This window comes from Nicotiana attenuata, chromosome 7 (genome assembly GCF_001879085.1).
Source record: "Nicotiana attenuata strain UT chromosome 7, NIATTr2, whole genome shotgun sequence".
Classification (NCBI taxonomy): Eukaryota; Viridiplantae; Streptophyta; class Magnoliopsida; order Solanales; family Solanaceae; genus Nicotiana; species Nicotiana attenuata.
Window position 1 is genome coordinate 9769732 of NC_031995.1, and position 21478 is coordinate 9791209.

Sequence of the window (21478 nt, forward strand, 5' to 3'; positions counted from 1 at the left end):
TAACAAACGAAGCCGAGTATGAGGCTGCATTGCAGGTATGAAGCTGGCCCATCAAAATACGAGACCCGACGGGTCTCCTCCCATTGCGACTCCCAACTCGTGGTAAACGCAGGTCACCGAAACCTACCAAATTAAGGAACAGAGGCTACAAAAATACCAGTCAGAAATTCGCAAGCTGATGACGGAGTTCGACGAATGTCGCTTCGAGCAGATTCCCCGGGACAGAACATCGGGGCGGACAACCTAGCAAACTAGCCGCAGCCACCAAAAATATCAACAAAGAGAACGTGGTCACTCTCCTCCATTCAGCGTCGACATGTCGAGGTACTCTCATTAAGCTTAACTTGGGACTGGCGCAACCAGTTTTGTATCCTACCTGCAGGACGGGACACTCCCACACGACAAAAAGGAAGCCAAGGAAACTTCGGGTACAAAAGCAGCCGCGCTACAGCCTCATAAACCACGAGCTCTACAAGAGAAACGTTCGGTGGTCTCTTGATAAATGTCTCAGGCCACACCAAAACGAGGCAAGTTTTGGAAGAAGTGCATGAAGGCCATTGCGGCGCTCATACGGGGAACCGTGCTCTTGTCCGGTGCCTCATACGCGCCGGTTACTACTGGCCCACCATGAAGAAGGAGGCAGCGGACTACGTCCGAAGATGCGAACAATGCCAGAAGTTCACCCCTATGATACACCAGGCAGGAGAACTCCTCCACTCAGTCACTTCGTCATGGCCGTTCATAAATGGGGATGGCACATAATCGGCCCCCTAACCCAGCCGGACGAGGAAAGTACGCTTTCTGTTAGTTTTAACTGACTTTTTTTCTAAATGGATCGAAGCAGGTGTGTACGCGCAAATACGCGAGCAAGAGGTAATCGCATTCATATGGAAAAATATCATATGTCGTTTCCCCAAAGAAGTCAGCTTGCGAAAACGGACCGCCAGTTCATCGGCAAAAAGACAGCCGAATTCTTCGAGAAGTGGCACATCAAGCGGATACTCTCCACCCGCGTATCATCCCGCTGCTAACGGACAAGCTAAATCTTCAAACAAAACAATACTGAAACATATTAAAGAAGAAGCTCGAAGAAGACAAAGGATGTGGCCCGAGTTATTACCGACGGTATTATGGGCCGTACCGGACTACGCCCAAATCCAGCACGGGGGAGACGCCTTATCATTGGTCTATGGAACCGATGCCGTCATACCCGTCGAGATCGGAGAACCAGTCTGAGATACTCACACACCAGTGGAGCAGACAACGACGCCAGCAGGTTACAGGACCTGGACGAGGTTGAGGAACGAAGAGACATGGCCCACATAAGAATGGCCGCCCAAAAATAACAAGCGGAAAGATATTACAACAGGAAAGCCAGGGTGAGACCGCTTAAAGTCAGCGACTATGTTCTCAAAGCCAAAACACTGGCATCGAAAGATCCGAACGAAGGAAAGTCAGGGACCAACTGGGACGGGCCATACAAAATTATGGCGGCAGCTAGCAAAGGAGCATTCCAACTAGAAACGATGGAGGGAAAGTTACTCCAAAACAATTGGAACATCGCCCATCTCAAGCACTTCCACTTCTGAAAGGTGTCTCCCGAGTCGTACTCTTTTTCCCTTGCCCGAGTTTTGTCCCAATTGGGTTTTCTCGGGAAGGTTTTTAACGAGGCGACGAAGGGGACGCCCGGTGGAACAAGAAGCACGAGTTCACCACGTAGGCCAACATGGTGAAGGGACTACCCTAGTATCTCCGTTATTCTCCCTTGTATGAATAGAATTCTCCATTGAATGAATAAAGATCTCCATTGTATGAACAAGATCTCCATTACGCAAACAAGAAAACAGTCGACACCAGTCCGACCTCGTTCGAACCACGACGGGTACTACTTCGACGATAGTCGAAGCAACATCCCAATGGCTAAGTGCCTTCGCCATTAAAATAGTGCAGTTCGACCTCGCTCGAACTGGGACTCAGGCTAAGTGCCTTCGCCATTAAAATAATGCAGTTCGACCTCGCTCGAACTGGGACTCAGGCTAAGTGCCTTCGCCATTAAATTAGTGCAGTTCGACCTCGCTCGAACTGGGACTCAGGCTAAGTGCCCATTAAATTAGTGCAGTTCGACCTCGCTCGAACTGGGACTCAGGCTAAGTGCCTTCGCCATTAAAATAATGCAGTTCGACCTTACTCGAACTAGGACTCAGGCTAAGTGCCTTCGCCATTAAAATAATGCAGTTCGACCTCGCTCGAACTGGGACTCAGGCTAAGTGCCTTCGCCATTAAAAGAATGCAGTTCGACCTCGCTCGAATTGGGACGCAGGCTAAGTGCCTTCGCCATTAAAATAATGCAGTTCGACCTCGCTCGAACTGGGACTCAGGCTAAGTGCCTTCGCCATTAAATTAGTGCAGTTCGACCTCGCTCGAACTGGGACTCAGGCTAAGTGCCTTCGCCATTAAAATAGTGCAGTTCGACCTCGCTCGAACTGGGACTCAGGCTAAGTGCCTTCGCCATTAAAATAGTGCAGTTCGACCTCGCTCGAACTGGGACTCAGGCTAAGTGCCTTCGCCATCAAAATAGTGTAGTTCGACCCGCTCGAGCTTCGACCTCGTTCGAACTTCGACGGACATTACTTCGACAAAAGTCAGTAGCATCCTGACGGCTAAGGCCAGCGATATCAGGTCGACCCTAGTGGAACCACGGCACGACAACTCGACAAACGAAAGGCTCTACCAAAACTAAACAATGTGACGAACGAACAGACAATAAAGGAAAATTTATATTATAACAAATATCACATTTACATTCACACCCACGAGCGGGTCGTAGTACACTGTGCAAACAAAAAACGTTCATATACATGGTCAATATTGCCCATCATCCCCCGAATGGTAGACATCACTATACCACGACCGAATTCAAATGGTTGATATCGTCGGAAGCAAGCCCGCCCCCATCGGGAGAGTCGGAGTCATAACCGTACATTTTACGAGCGACACGAGCCTCGTACCTTCGTCTCTGGATTTCTTCCTCGGTAGCCCGGCCCGCAGCATGAAGCTCTCTGTACACATCGACCTTGGCTTCTACAAAAATCCACATCTCATGCGCATTACGATGCGCAATCTGTACAGGCGTAGGGCGGGAAGCAGAAGGTCGTGAAAGCCTGTGAATCTCCGCCGCCTTGGCATCAAGCTCAGCAGTCAGCTCCACCACCCTCCGCTGCAATTCGGCGTTCTCCGCCGCCACCCTCCGGCTCAATTCGAGCTCGTCATCTTTGGATTTGAGGAGCTCCTCTAACTCGCTGTTGCGAGCTACAACCCTCATCAGCTTGTTGTCTGCCTCGTCCAGTTCGGCTCCCCTGCACTCCACTGGAACTGCCCCCTACCGGCCTCCGCTCGATGTTTAGAGCGGTACTTCCTGTATTTCTTTAACATCTTGTTAAAGAGGGCAGTCCATTTCTGCTCACGACGTCCCCTCTCCACCTCCAGTACAAGTGTCTGTAAAAGAGAAAGTGAGCGAATACACCCCAAACTCGCCCGACAATAACACGAAAGGAAGGGAATAAGTACCTGTAAAGCCATGCCCGACACCCTGCAGGATAGCTCCACGTCGCCTACCGTACTGAGCGTCCTGCTTTCAGGGGCAGCACACAGAAAAGTAAAGGCCGAGGCAGCCTGCTCACTATTCGACAGAAGATTGAAAGTCGAAGGAATTGTAATGCGACGGTCAGAACCTTCCGTCATCGTCTCTACATGGGTCAGGCCGCCCACAAACTCGTCGACATCTTCCTTAGCGATGTTAGATTTCGACCCTTCTGTCGCACCGCTGGGCCCCTCAACATTGGTCGATGGCCGTCCCCCGACAACCCGTGTAGGGCTAACGCGCTGAGCGGCATCCCCCCGTTGAGCCGACCTCCCCGAAAGAATGGCATCGGTCATGAACACGCGCCTAGGAGTCGGCCGAGGCCGACGCACCTCACTCCTATCTTCAGTCGCCACTGCCTTGCCCTTCTCGAGTCCCCTCAGTTTCCTCCCTAGCGACTCATCGCCACCAGAAGGTTCGTCCGCTAGGTGAGGGGCCGGTGCCAATGGTGTCGGCCCCCACACCACCATGGTCGCAGAGGTAGCCCCTTGCAAAGGGGTAGAAGGATCCCCTCGAGAGGGCTCGACCAATATGTCTCGGTCATCTGAGGCAGCATTAGCTCGTGTCAAAACAGGGGGCGCCGCCTTTTTCCTCAAAGCCCACGACCTGTTGCAAAAGGAAAAGTATATGTAAAGAGGGGACGAGTGGGCGAAATCACGAACTGTGCACGACAGAAATCGAAAGTTTACCTGAAGAGACTTTTGGGTCGTAGCGCTCCATGAAAGCTGGCCAAGTACGGGTCCCTTCCGCGTGGGGTAGCAAACCAGCGACCCATCCCCTAAGGTTGGCAACAGGTCGGGGTGGATGAGCCATAGCTGCAACACAAAGGGTTAGAACAACAACGATGGAAAATAAAAATACGTAACGGACTGAGACACTTACGTTGTGGATTCCACCTCTCCGGGAACCCAACGGGATCGGAGACCAGGTGCTCGGTCCTGATGAAAAAGTACGTACGCTAAAACCCGCGGCTGGACCGGTCGTCAGTCTTAACCACCAACCCCCTCGTACCGCGACCCCGTAAATGTACCATGGTCCCCCTCATATAACAGGCATTGAACAGCTGCAAGAGGTGATGGACTGTAACGCTATACCCCGCCAACTCCGCATACGTAGTTAACAACCGGAGCATCTTCAGCGTGTACGGCGTAAGCTGAGTCAGGAAGACATTATAAAACCGGCAAAACTCTTCCACCAACGGAAAGAGGGGAAGGTTGTAGCCAATCGTGAACGGGTATTCATAAAAGGCGCAAAATCCCGGCAACGGTCACAAGATCCTTCCCAGCAGGAATCATCTCTACGAATGCCGGTACATTATACTTGACGCGGAGACCATCCAAATGGTTCTGCAACAACCTGGAAATCTCAGGGACCGGAGTGGCGGAATCCTTACTAAAATCGTTCCGCGATGAGGTGCGTTGAGGCAGCAGCGCCTCCACGGTCAGAGGACTCATATCCTCTTCTCCCTCCGCCGCACCGTCATCAGAAGGCGAGGGCGGATTCAATGGTGCAGCCGGCGGAATCATCTCATCGTCGCGGTAAGGTTTAGGCATTGCGGTGATAATGGAGGAAGATCTATGCACGATATAGGGAAGGGGATTCTCGATCAAGAAAAACGCACCGGAAAAAGGAAATATATCCTAGGAAGGGAGTGTAAGTAGTCAAAAGTTCTGGTTAAGTTAAACCCCTCCCCTATTTATAAGGATTGGGAAGCGCAAGAATCGAAGAGTCAGAATTTGAACCAGCGCGGGAAACCAAGCGCCGGAATTGCCGAGTTCCTACCTCGAGAATATGCGTAATGATGACATCTACAGTTGTCAACGTCACATCAGGGAAGGCACCACTCCTTGACGGCCTGACTGTCATGATGACTGCCTCCTATATGTCACGTCACGGTCCCCCGGCGGGGTCAAACTCCCTAAAGAACGAGGGCATCAATTCGGCCCATCAAGGACGCATCGTACTGCGACCTCGACGGACGGAGGGACTAACTGTATAGGGTCGAGTTTGACCAACCCCGTCCTCAAAATGCCTCGACCTGTCGTGTGGACAAAGGTCGGGCCCAAGGGACGACCATGTAATCACGTCGGCCCCTCTGTAACGTGCACTTTATCTTTAGTTTATATATTTTATCTTTATATCGTAAATAGGGAAAAGGGGAAAATCCCTCCGCTATATAAGGGGGGTTCCCGAAAATCCCTCCGCTATATAAGGGGGGTTCCCAACTGTGTAAAGAGGGAGGATCTTTGATCAATAACATTACTACTTAGTCTCTCTATCTCTCTGTCTCAATTTCTCTCTCTCTCTCTTTCTCTGAAAAACGGATACCTCTGATCTTTGTAACATTATCACGCAACTTTGTCCTTTAACTGCTCCGAATCACCAAACCACAAAGGATTACTCATACTCTGGTGTCGATTATCTTTGATTACGATTTACCCCTTTTCATATATTTAATTGATTTGCTTAAACACTGTTCGTTAACCTTTTAAGTCAAACACCAACCAAGTAATTACTTGGTCAAACAAGCATGCCAAAGTAGGTAATTACACTCAATTACAATTCCCATGTGACTTTCCTAACATGCTCTTAATTACATAATTTTTATAGACAAAAAGTGCCCCTAATTCCTTTTCCCTTTTGTACTTCTCAAAAATAGATTTACATTTTATTTTCAAGAATGAATGTTACAATTGGTAAACAAATTCGAACAAATGGAGTAATCAATTATTTCTAACTTTTTTTCTATGGAGTAACCAATTCACTAGTTTTTTATTATATCTCGCCTATAAGATCTTATAATTACATAATACCATTGGCAATAATGAATAGGGAGAATTACACGTAGAAATAGCACGGGCTAGCCAGTTTTCGAACTGGTAATTGAAAAATAGCCAGTGTTTACAAAGTCACTAAAAAATCGCCACTATTTTACTGAAACACGAAAAGTTCCAGCATAATACACTGGAGATTGGTGCACATTGTATGAACTTCTAGCATATTATGCTGGAACTCCAACACACAGAAAGTTCCAGCATAATATACTGGAGATTGGAGCACCTGTGTAGGAACTTCCAGTATATTATGATGGACCGGTATATTATACTAGAACTCCAGTATATTATGCTGGAAGTACAGTATAATATACTGTTACTCCAGTATAATATACTGGAGTTCCTGTATATTATGCTGGAATATTTTTCGGAATTTGAAAAGTGTTTTCGTTCAAATTTATCTTTATATGAAAGTTTATATGAAAAGTGGCTAAATTCCGATTACTTTCGAGACTGTGGCTATTTTTCAATGACCACTTGTAAATCTGGCTATTTTGAATTTCTCCCGAGTTACACCCCTTTTCATTTGGCCCAACAACTCATCAGAAAATAGCCCATGTTTAATGGCCCACGTTTGAATCCCTTACAGATGTAACCAGGCTGTACATAACCTGAAAATTACTTTTTACCAGTTAGCCCACCCTTTTTTTCCTTCGCTCTTCTTCTATTTCCCATGCAACGACTTTGCACCCAAAAACTTTCTACCTTTGTTATTCTCCTTCAATTCTTCTTCCAGATTCAAATCTCGTAACTACTATTTGGATGAAGAAGAAAAACAATATATAAAAAAAAAAAAATTGGAGTCAAATAAGATCATTTGTTCCATTGGAACAATGTCATGCACTAAAGAGGTTCGCTTTGTAGGTTGTTGGATCATCAAACTAGAAAAAAGGTCCCAATAATGTCTCGTTTTTATCATCATTCCACATGTAATTTTAATCCCAATGGTTGATTAAAATTTTGAAAAATAAGAGTTACCATTAAAGGTGGTTCAAAGCTTCGATTTCAGAAATTTGGTTTTTCAATTTGTTAGCTGTTTGGAATGAGTATTATCCCAATTGATTGAAATAATCAAGAGGAGTTCAAAACATAAATTTGAAGTGGTTTGGAATAGATTTAAGCTAGACTTGAATAAAATTTTAGAGGATACCAAAGGAAGAAGAAGAACAAGCTCCATTGATAGGATTCATTTGTATAATAGTGTATAATATTATATAATTAGTGTATAATAGTATATAGACACCTCTTATACACTATTGTATACAAGGTAGATACATTATTTACAGGCATTTAGTGAATTTCTCGCATTTTCTTCTTCTCTTTCTCCTTCTTCTTATACACCCATATACATAGTGTATCGTGAATATTTCACTACTATGATTATACATATTTATACAACTATATACTTAAGGGAAATTTTCGTATATATACCATATATGAAACTATATTACCAAATATGTTCATAGTTTGCATATTATCATTCATGCTAATAGTATTTCTACATAATATATACAATGCATTAAATAAGGAATAACTGTAACTTTATGATTCCTTATTTAGGTGCGGTAAAAAGGGAAATTAAATATTCTTCCAGATCTTCCACAATGCAAATCACGCACATTAATCTTCTTCGTCAGTTTCGTTTCAAATTTAGCGTCTCTGCTTTTTCGATACACTGTGTTTCAAACCTTTTTTCTGATTTGACAAATCAAAAACGACTAAATCTTCTACCATTCTTCTACATCAAACGCAATTATGTCCAAATTTCAGTAATACAAAGCAAAGGAAAAGAGAGTAGCAATTCCACCATTGACAACCATTAAAAAGCTTTGAAGCTTTGAATTAAAATTTGGATTTTCAAAAATCATTATTTGTTTAGGTTGGGTGTTGTTGCAAATAATTGAGAATATGATCTGGAGTTTCAATCTCAATTTTGAGGGGTTTTGGTGAAGATTAGACTTGGTTTTGGCTGAATTTCGGATTGAAGCTCGAAGAAGAAGAAGACATGACATACATTATATTGCAGAAATTGTAGAAAAATTGTAGACTGTTGTTTATTTATTTTTCTTTTATTCATTTACCTATTGTATGAAAGTTGGACAACATTGTATAAAAATTGTATTTAAGTGGATGATTTAGTACTGTTTTGGACAAAAATATGTATCAAAAATGTGAAACATACATTTCAGGGGAAGCATGTCGAGTCCAAATATGTACCCAGTTTGTAAATATTTTGTAGATATATTGTAGATTATTTGTATTCTGATTGTAGATGCTTTATTTTCTGTTTTCACAAATAAAAAACGACTAAAAATTCTACAAATCTTTTGAAAAAACGCAACTATGTCAAAAATTCCAATTATGCTACAATTAAATGGGAATTTTTGGGATATTAAAATTCAATGTACCCAGTTTGTAGATATTTTGTAGATAAATTGTAGATTATTTGTATTCTGATTGTAGATACTTTGTTTCTGTTTTCACAAATCAAAAACGACTAAAACTTCTACAAATCTTCTGCAAAAAACGCAATTATGTTGAAAATTCCAATTATGCTACAATTGAATGGGAATTGGGATATTAAATTTAATGTACCCAGTTTGTAGATATATTGTAGATAATTTGTAGAAACATTAAAATTCTGTATTTTCATAGTAAGTTTTCAAATGATATGTAGTTTTGTTGTAGATTAAATGTAGAAAACAAGCCATTGTGAGTCTTATTTGACTCATTCCTCACATTCAACCTATTCTACAAATTCACGCCTCTTTAAATACAATACAACCATACTTCTTGAATTTAAAGGTATAGCAATATATATAACTTAAAAAACATCTTCTCCTCTGCACAAGTTAGCTCCAAAACAGACGAAGTGGAATAACAAGCTCCCATCAAACTTTTAACACAAAAACACAAAGCTGAAAAATAAATAAACAACAGTCTACAATTTTTCTACAATTTATCTACAATTTCTGCAAATATAATGTATGTCATGTTTTCTTCGAGTTTCAATCTGAAATTCAGCCAAAACCAAGTCTAATCTTCACCAAAACCCCTCAAAATTGAAATATAAACTCCAGACTATATTCCCAATTATTTACAACAACACCCAATCCAAACAAATAATAATTTTGAAAACCCAAATTAGAATTCAAAGCTTCAAAGCTTTTTAATGGTTGTCCATGGTGGAATTGCTGCTCTCTTTTCCTTTCCTCTTATATTACTGAAATTTGGGATTGCGAGATAGAGAGAGACGTAGAGAGAATTCTCAAATCTTTGCAACAACATCCAATCCAAACAAACAATGTCTTTTGAAAACCCAAATTCGAATTCAAAGCCTTAACTATGGAAGAAATAATGGGATTTTGATACAAAAATCGTGGGTGTGGGAGGGAAACGCGGGTGAAGGTGTGGGAATTGGAGAGAGAAACGTGGGGGGAGTGGTATTAGAAGGAATATACGGTACCATTAAATTAGGAGTGTAATTAATACCCTTAAAACCCACTAATGGTATATAATTGGTAATTAGGTATACTAAATGTAATTATATCAAACCTTAAACATTGAAGGTAATATAGTTTCCTATATGGCATAGAAATGTAAAAATCCCTATACTTAATGTACCTTTTTGTATAAAAGTGTATAAGCATCTCTGATGAACTTCTTGTAAGCTTTTCACTTGCAATTCTTGTTCAAAACTAGTCCAAATCTCCGTCAAATGACTTTAAACTTTTTAAACTTTTTATATAGCCTGCTTGGACTATTTCTAATAAGTTCAAACAATATCCACACCAAATTTCTTACAAAATTATATTCGAAATTTAACAAGATTACCATCGAAGAAGATGAGATTTAAGGTTTCTCGTATCTATTTTTGCGTGTTTGTAGCTGGAATATGTATGTTTAAACTTGAGAAAAAATGAGTGAGAACTCACAGATATTTTATGCCCGAAGAGATATAAGCTTATTGATATTTGGCTACACATTCGCAAATTTGTAATTGTGCTAAAATACTGCATGGTCAACTTATGAAGTGATTAATAGTGTAATTCTTTCTAATGAATAATGGCACAGTGCAATTTCACCCAATCTTATCTCATTTTACCTATTAGAATTACAATAACAGCAACAAACCCAGTGTAATTCCACAAGTGGGACTTTCTACCTATTAAAATTAAAGATGATAACTACTACATTATTTTCTCAATCATCAATTCAAAATCTAAAATCGTTTATATTATGAGATTCCCACAATCTATACAAGTCTCCGACCTCCAAAGAGCAGCTTATATAATAAGGATCAAGTTAAAATTTCATCAAAATAAAACCCAGAGGTATCACTTTACAGCTTACAATGACTGCATTTCATCATAACACTTTAGTTTGTCTCAAATTTGTATCAAAGGTAGGAAATGGCAAAATTTATATCGTGCTAAGAATTAAATTGGTCATGACATTCAAGTCAAATACACGACGTGTTACATGCTGTAAAAACTACTAAAGACTCCTTTATTCTAAACCAAGAGCATCAATGAGCAGTTGTTGCTTGTGGCCCGTCCTAGTTACAACTAATTAAAGCTTCTACATACTACGACATACATAATAAGTTACACACAAATACAGATACTTGTATGAGAATCAGAAACCATGTAGCATCACGGGCACAATTTGCTTTCTAGCTGCCTTGGTTTAACCATAGTTGGCAGGAAGAACCCGGACGGAGAGAACGAGCTCTACCCCTGGTATTTATAACAAATTACGAACACTTTCAGCATTAGACTAAATGCTTCTTACCAGGTGAATGGTATTTGAACAAATCTAAACTTATTTATGCTAAATACATTACGGAAAATTCGAGGAAGCTAAGAGCTCCCCAAGGAGGAGATGCTCATAAATGTTCTTTATTGACCTTGTAATGGAAAAAGAATGACCATTTCCTTTATAAACGAAAATTACTTCAAGAAGTCATCACCTCTTCCAATTTATTGAAAGCCAACACAACAAATAAAAGAAGCAGATTCCCTATTTGCGTGTACTGGTTGTTACCTCTTTGAACACGAAAATGACAATGACTGCTGTTTGAAGCTGGATGCATCAAAAAGCTCCATAAACCTCTGATCTGACACTCTTGCTTTGGCTGCAGCAAAACGCTGGTACTCGTCGAACACAGAAGTTAGGCACCACTTCTGCAATTTTCTCAGGCATCCAACAAGGCAGCCAGTTCGATGCTGGAAAGTGGACAGAAAACAAAAGCATAATTTAGATAACGCGCTCTTGCTTTTGGAATTCGAGGCTACCAAAAAATAAAAATTACGCACCTTCCCGCGTTTGCAATGGATCAACACTGGGTGATTTCTAACATCTGTAAGCAGCAGGTTAAAGACATTAGCAAGGCAAGATTAGCAGTATTAAACTCACTTTGACTAAAAGTTTGCAAGTGGAAATTCTTGTTTGAAAGAGCATACCAATTAGAACCTCCAATGCTTCACGAATCTTCTCTTCTGGAATATTTACAAAAGGTTCCTGAAAGCATAATTTAACATCAATTGACAATATCATTTCAAAACAAAAATAAAAATAATAATAATAATAATAATAGTAATAATCAATTAACAATAATTATTTTTCCTTAAAGAACAAGACGAAATACTCGTTTTGAGGATTAAAGAATCTGTCAGCTCTTTACCATCACAAAGTTCAATGACACCTTAAGGAAAAGTTTCTACACTATCTCAGATATGCAATGAACCGGGGAAAGGACCCTAAAAAGGAAGAAGAAGAAGAAGACCGGAAGCCCTTAATCTATATTTCCAGCATGAGTTTAGTGAGTATTATTATCTTTTCTTTTCTTCTATTTTTTCCCTTTTTGTCACCGGCAAGCTAAAAAATTACCAATTATTTTGTTTAATCTCGAATTACCAATTATTTTTGTTTAACTCAGGTAAACTCATGGACAATGTCAACATCCTGACCTGAAACTTTCTGCATTAAGATAGAGCTAGTTATTCTTCGCATGATTGCCCAGTTACGCAAATATGAAGCCAGGAATAATGTGTGGCTCATGCCTATATCTAGAAACTCTTGTTGCTATGGATGAGGTAATAAAACAAGCTAAAAGGAATAGAATAAGGTTCTTATTTAAAGTGTAATTTATTTACCGCATATGCGGGAATCTAGGGAGTAGTCTGTCACCCGATAACCGAGACAGACATTTGAAAGTAAGCCGGGACCAGAGCAGACTGAAGCCAACAACCTACCACACATAGGAACTGCCCGGTTAATGACGTTGTAATCATAGAGAGATCACAAAGAAGAGATAGGAAACATTCTGCTAACTTCAGCAGTTAGATTGGAATTTGGAAGATAGAAAGAACAGTGTTGATCAGGAAAAGATATCATTTGATCTTTGCTTGAAGATCCAAAGAGAGAGAGAGAGAGAGAGAGAGAGAGAGAGAGAGAGAGAAAATGAAACTTTATTAATCAGTTAAATGAATGGAAGAAATATCTTCAACTAACTTTTAATTTTTGAGCGACTGCCAACGTGCCTTGTGTTTCTGCACCTAACTTTTGCATTTCCGCACACTAATTTCTTTTCATGGGGAGGAGTACGACCATCCTATTTAATTATATTTCTGATAAACTAGCTAAAAGGAAGTTGGATCCAATGAAACCCGGATTCACAGCTCACAACCAGTTCTAAATTATTACTACTTCTAAAAAACAAAATTCATGTGTTTTATGCTCAAGCTACATGCGAGGAATTGGATGTCCACAATACAGGATAAGGACAATGATTTGAAATCCTTCCAAGCAACGACCTTACAACTTAAGCATAATTCAAGTTTATAAAGACTCGACCTTCTCAAAAAGGGGAAATACTTACTGGTATTACAGATGGTTACTATCACATACATAACCAACAGAATCCCAAATTTGGAGAAAAATAAAAAGCCTTTTCGATATGGGAAAATACTTAATTCAAGGTCTTACAAAGCAGAGCTGAGATTATAATAATTCAAGATTTCCAGTTTATGCAAATCCTATGTTTTCTATACAGATTCAAGTGTTACAAAAGACATAAGCATTGAGGTGCATGAGTAGGACTTAGAATCTTGAAGGTTAATTCAGATAAAGAAACCTGATCTTCAAGCCAGTTTCTTCCTAATACTCCTAGTGCACAGCTAAGAGGTAGCTGTGGTGACCAACTAGGTATTGATTTAAACAAAGAGATGACTGAAAAGACAGTTTTTTAGTTTTAGACGGTATTCCCCCAAACCAAAACAACAATCGAGAAAAATAAAAACATGAATAAAAAAGAAGAATAAACATAGCCAGATCCAGACATATACTGATTCTTTTCTCTAAAGTAATACTTGTGGTTATCCACATATCATTATTTGTATATATCAGAAAGCAATAAATTTCTAAACTCTCTGTGGACGATGGCCTTTAAGATCAGCAATGGCCAAATTCTAGACCTATCATCTTGTGGCATTCTCTAAAATGCATTTATTACTTATATATGCAACTTTTCAGTTTACCTTCCTCACTCGTCACAATCCAAACCCTGATCACGAATTAATTTTTCTTGTGAAAATCAAAAAATGACATGGTTAATTCCATCCTTCCACATGACTTATAGCCCGTATGGCCAAGCTGCAAAAATCAGCTTATTTTGAGAAGTGCTTTTGCTTTTCTCAAAAGTACTTTTGGTGAGAAGCAGTTTGTGTTTGGCTAATTAGTTTGAAAAGCACTTCTGAGCAGCAAATAGTGTTTGGCCAAGCTTTAAAAAACTGCTTCTAAGTGTATTTTTCTCAAAAGTGCTTCTCAAAAAAGTGCTTTCGGAGAGAAACTACTTTTTTCTGCTTCTCCAAAACTGCTTCTGCTTCTCCTCAAAAGCACTTTTTTTCCTTCCAGAAGCTTGGCCAAACACCTCAATTTTTGGCCAAAGTGCTTTTGGCAAAAAAAAAGTACTTTTGGCCAAAAAAAAAAGCTTGGCCAAACAGGCTATTAAGCAAAAGATCATATGATGCAGACAGAAAATGCAATAATTTTAACTAAAACTTGAACAATCATGTATTTGATGTACGATCAATTCCAGATACAAAAAAACGAGCATCAGTGGCGGATGTAGCTTATTAGCTATGAGTTCAACCAAATCCAGTATTTTCGACATGTAATATAGATGTTTATGCGAAATACACTAATAATAGCTTAACAAATATTTTATTATGAACTCATAATTTCAAAAGTATAATAAGCTCAATGCTAAATATTATCCGAACCTATCAAATTCAAATCTTGAGCCTGAAAGCATTTTTTTTGTTGTACATGGAAATGGAAATACATACCCATTGTCCAGGCGTAGCCGAAACTTTATGTATGAAGAACTGTTCCTTGGTTTTCTTTTAAATTAACTGTACTCCTGTAAATGCCAAAACTAACTGATTTTTCCGAAATCTTCTAATATAAGGCCCACTAAGCGTGCCTTCAATTATTTTGGTGTCTCTCTTTCTCTATCTCCTAACTTTGATCATCTCATTTCTAACTACTAGAAATTGATATTTCTCCTCTTCTGCAAAGCTAATTCTCTCATTTACGAATATTAAACTTCAGATATCAGCGGAATCAATTCAAATTTGAGTATTTACTTAAGATTTTAAGCGAAAGAAGCAACATTAATAATTAGCAAAAACATGAGATAAAATGAGAAAGCGTACTTTGCAGTTTTTAATACCGAACTGAAACAAGCGAATATCATTTTCCTTTAAAAACTCCATGTTTGCTTCTGGATATGGCTCTGGACACAAGTATCTGTCAACACAAAACCCTAATTCAGCAATTCTAAGCTTAAGTTAAGCTAAATTATAGCAAAAAAACTAGAGCAGTAGAATAATTTGCTTACATGATGGAACGAAGACCAAGCGTTTGAAGAAACGAGAAGTTAGCTAAGTCAGGGAAGCCTGAACGGAAAATGCCATTATCGACCATAGCGAAGTTGAGAGGAGGAATAAAGAGATCTTCACCGTTGTCATCGAAATTATAGTTAAAGTCATAGTCATAGGAGTAATCGTCGGCGGTTGGGACCGGAGACGGCGAAAGCTTGATGGCTTGAAGCGGCTGGGAACGGAGATACTGCCGCTGCTCGACGACGGCGACTTCGATAGTTCTACACGTGTCAACTGTGGCAGCAACGTTTGCGTGTTCTTTCATAGCTTTGAGTGCGTGTATGTGTACGAGAGAGAGAGAGAGTTGAAAAGGGGGAGAGAGGTTTTGAATGGAATTGGAGATTCTAACTTTCTCGTTTTGAAACTTGGAATTTATAGGCGCAAAAATTATGACTTTGTAGAGAATTCAAGGAACAGTTCTCAGGCCTGGGCCAGGTGGTGCTTTAGGTATATAGGTGGTAGGGTTGCTAAAATGCGCCATTCCACGGTGGCTGTCCAATGTCGACTCCCAATATTCGTCGATGTATTTTTCTTTTCTTTTCAGATTTATAGCTTGTTTAGCCAAACTTCTAAAATTAATTTATTTTGAAAATTAGAGTTAAAAGCAGTTTGGTGAGAAGCAAACTTTTAAAGTATCAACTTTAAAGTATTTTTAAGCAACCAAACTTTTAAAAAATGCTTTTCAAAAATTAATATCTGTTTGTACTCAAAAGGATTTTTTTTTTTCTTCTAAAAACTTGAAAAAATACCTTCTTTTTTACAGGAAAAAAAAAACACTTTTAACACCTCCCAAAAAAACAATTTGCCAAACCGATTATTAATCATCTACTAGAATTCACTAGTTAAATTAATTTAATCTAAAGATATATAAGACACTCCGTACGCAAAAGATCCTCTATTTTCCAAATATGAACTTCAAACTTTTAACTAGTGGTGTAGAAATTTCAGTCGTCCCCCAATTACCTCTTGCTTTGTATAGGTATGTGCATACGGTCGAAATCGGGCTCATCTATTGCATAATAGATCGGGGCGGAAACGTGTTGGGTTAAAGATCGACTCCGGATTATATCGAACCAAGGTATGAAGTTAGAACATGCGTCTTCAAGATCATCGAGCCCGTAGCTCCGGAACCGACCTCGACTCCGATCGAGCTCAAGAAAATATTATCGGACGAATAACGGCAGGTCGTGATGTCCCTAATCGGTCGGATATCACGGCGGGAATCTCGGCACGTATCAACGAGAGACCGAATAATTAGCAAATCATGAGATTTCTTACCTTTTGTAGAATTGTATCTTAAGTAGGACTCCCCTACTATGTAAAGGGGGTTTGATTATTTTGTAAGACACATTGCAACACGCATCCAAAGGCAATACATTATTATTTCAAGTTCTTATTATTTTTCTACTCTGTTTTGACATCGATTGAGGCAATTTCTGGCTCAAGGGTGACCAACCTTCAAAGCTAACACTGTTCAACTTGTGTTGTTTGCATTCAATTTTCTGTCATTGATTTCAATATTAATCTGTTTTTTCAATTTGTGTCAAATTATATCACGTATCCTTAAAACCGCGTGTAAATTCAATTGTTATCCGATTTTGAGGGTAAACAGTTTGGCGCCCACCGTGGGGCTAAGGATAATAGTGGTTATTTGATATGAATTTCTATAACACACACTATTATTCACTTGTTCTTTGAAGTGTCTTTGATTTCAGGCTTAAGCTCAAAATGTCAAACTACAATTAGCACCTCTACCCACTGACGGTGAGTCTGGTCACCACGGTGAAAACAATAACATAGCGCCCGGTAACGAGGTACCGCTGTTGATCCCGTCGGAATTCCAATTGCGGACCCATTGGACGTTAATTTGCTTGTGGTTATTGACACTAGCCTCCCTACTGACCCCGAGAATAACATCCGTGCTGGAGCCCGGTTAACGGCACAAAATACTCAAAACAATGAAGGAGACAGGGTCAATCTAAGATGATCTTTGAGATGTTGCAGGCTCAACAGGAGGCAATAGCTCAGCTGAAAAACTAGAGCCGCGTACTGAGCAAGATCGAACCCGATCCGTCTCGTGAGATCACTAGTATAGAGGAACCGGTCGCGAAAAGGTTGAATGGGAGCGAGTCCGTAACAACCCCGAAATCATAAAGATTCTTGAAGAGCTGACAAAATGAATAGAATCGGGGAAACGAAAATCGAAGAAAATGACAAAGGGAGCCATGATATGGTATCGACTTAGAGGATGATGAGATCGAGTCTGTCTTGTTGAAGAAATTCGGAGAAAAACCCTGTCAATGGGAGCCATGATATGGTATCACAACACACCCCCAAATTCTATTTACTAATTTTCTATGCTTGCGGATTCTTTTGTGAAAGCACACGCCGGAGATATCAAGGTCGAAACCAGAAAATCGGACCTCTTCAAAGTAAGGCAAAAGGATAATGAGATGCTCAGAGAGTTCGTATCTCAATTTCTAATGGAACGGATAGACCTGCCACCGGTCGCTGATGACTGGGTCATTCAAGCTTTTACCCAAGGACTCAATGTTCGAAGTTCGGTGGCTTCAGAAAAATTGAAGCAAAACCTGATAGAATATCCGGCTGTCACTTGGGCTGATGTGCATAACCGATATCAATCGAAGATCAGAGTCGAAGCTGATCAACTAGGGCTCCTTCCGGGTTCATTTATCCTATTAGAGCCGTCGACAGAGTCAAGAGAGATATTGATCATGAACCAAGGTCGAACAGGGATCGATATCAGCTGTACAATAAGGATCGAAGAAGTAATGGGTCCGGATGAAGTTCTATACGAAATGAGAGGAGAAACGATCGAGGTCAGAGCAGTCGAGGACTCATGAGCAAGAGTGGTTTCGACATGCCTATCGGACCCAAGGAAGCGTCAAGGTTGTCAGAATATAACTTTAATGTAGATGATGTTGCTGTAGTATCGGCTATCGGACGCATCAAAGATACCAAATGGCCTCGACCTCTACATCCGACCCAGCCCAAACGGACTCGAACCAAATGTACAAATATCATGGCACTCACGGCCATACAACAAAAGATTGCCGACAATTGAGGGAGGAGGTAGCCCGGTTATTCAACAACGGGCATCTTCAAGAATTCTTAAGTGACCGAGCCAAGAATCATTTCAAAAATAGGGACTCCAATAAACAAACCGAAAAAGAAGAACTTCAACATGTCATCTACATGATCATCGGAGGGGTCGATGTCCCTCAAGGTCCGATGTTAAAATGCACTAAAGTATCCATCACGAGGGAGAAGCGGTCTCGAGATTACATACCAGAAGGAACTGTGTCTTTCAGCGATGAGGATGCCAAATGAATCATGCATCCCCACAACGATGCACTGGTAATATCTATACACATGAATAAATCTCGAGTTAAACGTGTGTTAATTGATCCAGGTAGCTCGGCCAACATCATTCGATCGAGGGTCTTAGAACAACTCGGACTACAAGACCAAATTGTGCCTGCAGCTCGGGTGCTAAACGGGTTCAATATGGCTTGTGAAACTACTAAGAGAGAAATAACGCTACCAGTGAATGCCGTCGGGACCATCGAGGAAACCAAGTTTTATGTGATCGGGGGGGGGGGACATGAGGTACAACGCCCTGTTCGGGAGACCATGGATTCACACCATGAGGGCGGTACCCTCGACTCTTCACCAGGTGATAAAATTCCTAATGCCAGGAGGGATTAAAATGATCTACGGGGAACAACCGGCCGTAAAGGAATTTTTTGGAGTCGAAGAAGTTATTCTAGTATCAACACTGGCAACATGGAACCGAGTTCGAGCACAAATCGAGAAACCAAATAGCAATTATCGACACCAGCCACGACCCAATCGGATAAACAAGGGACCGACCAAGATGATGATTATGGGGTTCCCAGATCTTTTATAGTACCCGATTATTCCGATGCTACGAAATCAACGGTCGAAGAGCTGGAGCAAGTTTTGATCGAGCATCTACCCGAACGGAAGGCATACCTGGGCACGGGGTTAACCTCCGAGCTCAGGAAAAAACTCATTCAATTTCTCATAGCTAACATAGATTGTTTTGCTTGGTCCCATCTCAACATGACAGGGATCCCACCAGAGATCACTACTCACAAGCTGAGCCTGGATCCGAAATTCTATCCGGTCAAGCAGAAAAGGAGACCCCAATCCGAGATCAAACATGCATTCATCAAGGACGAGGTAACTAAACTCCTTAAAATAGGGTCTATTCGGGAAGTCAAATACCCGGAATGGTTAGCAAACGTAGTAGTAGTCCCTAAAATAAGGAACAAGCTGAGAATGTGTGTGGATTATAAAGATTTAAATAAAGCATGTCCTAAGGACTCTTTTCCTTTGCCTAACATCGATCGTATGATCGATGCCACGGCCGTCCACGAGATCCTCAATTTTCTCGATGCCTACTCCGGGTACAACCAATTAAGAATGAACCCGGATGATCAGGAAAAGATCTCCTTCATCACTAAGTATGGCACATACTACTATAACGTAATGCCATTCGGGTTAAAATATGTCGGTGCCACTTACCAACGCCTAGTAAACCGGATGTTCGAAGAGCAAATAGGGAAATCCATGGAAGTTTACATTGACGATATGTTAGTGAAGTCCCTATGAGCATAGGACCATTTAAGGCATTTGCAGCAAACCTTCAGTATATTGAAGAAGTACAACATGAAGCTGAATTCGAAAAATGTGTGTTCGGAGTCGGATCAGGTAAATTTCTCGGGTTCATGGTATCTAATCGAGGAATCGAGATCAACCCCGACAAGATCAAAGCAATCGAGGATATCACGATAGTGGACAATGTGAAGGTCGTTCAAAGGCTAACCGGGCGTGTTACCGCCCTGGGGCGATTCATCTCGAGGTCCTCCGATAAGAGCCACCGATTTTTCTCGTTAATGAAGAAGAAAAACAACTTCACATGGACACCGGAATGCCAACGGGCCTTGGAAGAACTTAAGCAATATCTATCAAGCCCGCCACTTCTTCACACGCCGAGGGCAGACGAACAACTATACTTGTATTTGGCAGTATAATAAATAGCGGTAAGTGGAGTCCTAGTTGGGGAAGAACAAGGTACGCAATTTCCAATTTATTATGTTAGCAGGATCTTAGGTGAGGATGAAACTAGATATCCTCACCAAGAAAAACTAGTGCTCGCTTCACTAAGTGCCTCTAGGAAACTGAAATCGTATTATCAGTACCATCCTATATGAGTTGTGACAACTTACCCATTACAAAATATAATGCATAAATCCGAACTCTTAGGATGACTGGCCAAATGGGCCATAGAAATCAGCGAGTACGATATCGAATATCGACCCCGGACAGCCATTAAGTCTCAAATTTTGGCAGATTTTGTGGCCGACTTTACGCCGGCCCTAATACCCGAAGTCGAAAGAGAGTTGTTGGTAAACTCAGGGACGTCTTCGGGAATCTAGACCCTCTTTACAGACAGTGCCTCGAACACAAAGGGGTCCGGACTTGGCATCGTACTGAAGCCACCCACAGGCAATGTAGTTAGACAATCCATTAGAACTGTGAAATTGACTAACAATGAGGCCAAATATGAGGCCATGATTGCAGGTCTCAAACTGGCCAAAAGCTTGGGGGCGGAGGTGATCGAAGCTAAGTGTGACTCCCTCCTTGTGGTGAACCAAGTTAATAGAACGTTTGAAGTCAGAGAAGAACGAATGTAAAGGTACCTAGATAAATTACAGGTAACATTATATCGGTTCAAAGAGTAGACTTTGCAGCACGTACCTCGAGATCAAAATAGTGAGGCTGATGCCCTTGCAAACTTAGGGTCGTCGGTCGAAGACGACGAGCTCAACTCGGGGGAGACGTACAACTCATGAGATCGGTAGTGGAAGAACGTCACTCTGAAATAAACTCCACAAGCTTAACTTGGGATTGGAGAAATAAATACGTAGATTATTTGAAGATAGGGAAACTTCCCTCAAATCCAAAAGAATCGAGGGCCCTGCGCACAAAGGCAGCCTGATTCAGCT

At 40.9% G+C, this 21478-nt stretch overlaps 1 protein-coding gene across 1 annotated transcript; it reads right to left on the reverse strand.

Moving 5' to 3' along the window:
* On the reverse strand, positions 10810–15831 carry LOC109228676 (probable tyrosine-protein phosphatase At1g05000). Its single transcript, XM_019393837.1, has 6 exons — positions 15380–15831; positions 15195–15288; positions 11940–11997; positions 11793–11836; positions 11521–11702; positions 10810–11213 (listed from the first exon to the last, which is right to left on the reverse strand). The coding sequence occupies exons 1-6, from the start codon at positions 15685–15687 to the stop codon at positions 11150–11152; spliced, it is 750 nt and encodes a 249-aa protein (XP_019249382.1). The 5' UTR covers positions 15688–15831; the 3' UTR covers positions 10810–11149.

What these genes read in the sequence shown, in the direction of transcription:
- LOC109228676 (XM_019393837.1), bottom strand. Translation starts at nt 15,687, where the DNA reads ATGAAAGAACACGCAAACGTTGCTGCCACAGTTGACACGTGTAGAACT. An exon ending in AGCATTGGAGGTTCTAATTG is followed by an intron (nt 11,837 to 11,939) that starts GTATGCTCTTTC and finishes TGCTGCTTACAG; the next exon opens with ATGTTAGAAATCACCCAGTG. An exon ending in TCATTTTCGTGTTCAAAGAG is followed by an intron (nt 11,214 to 11,520) that starts GTAACAACCAGT and finishes TATAAATACCAG; the next exon opens with GGGTAGAGCTCGTTCTCTCC.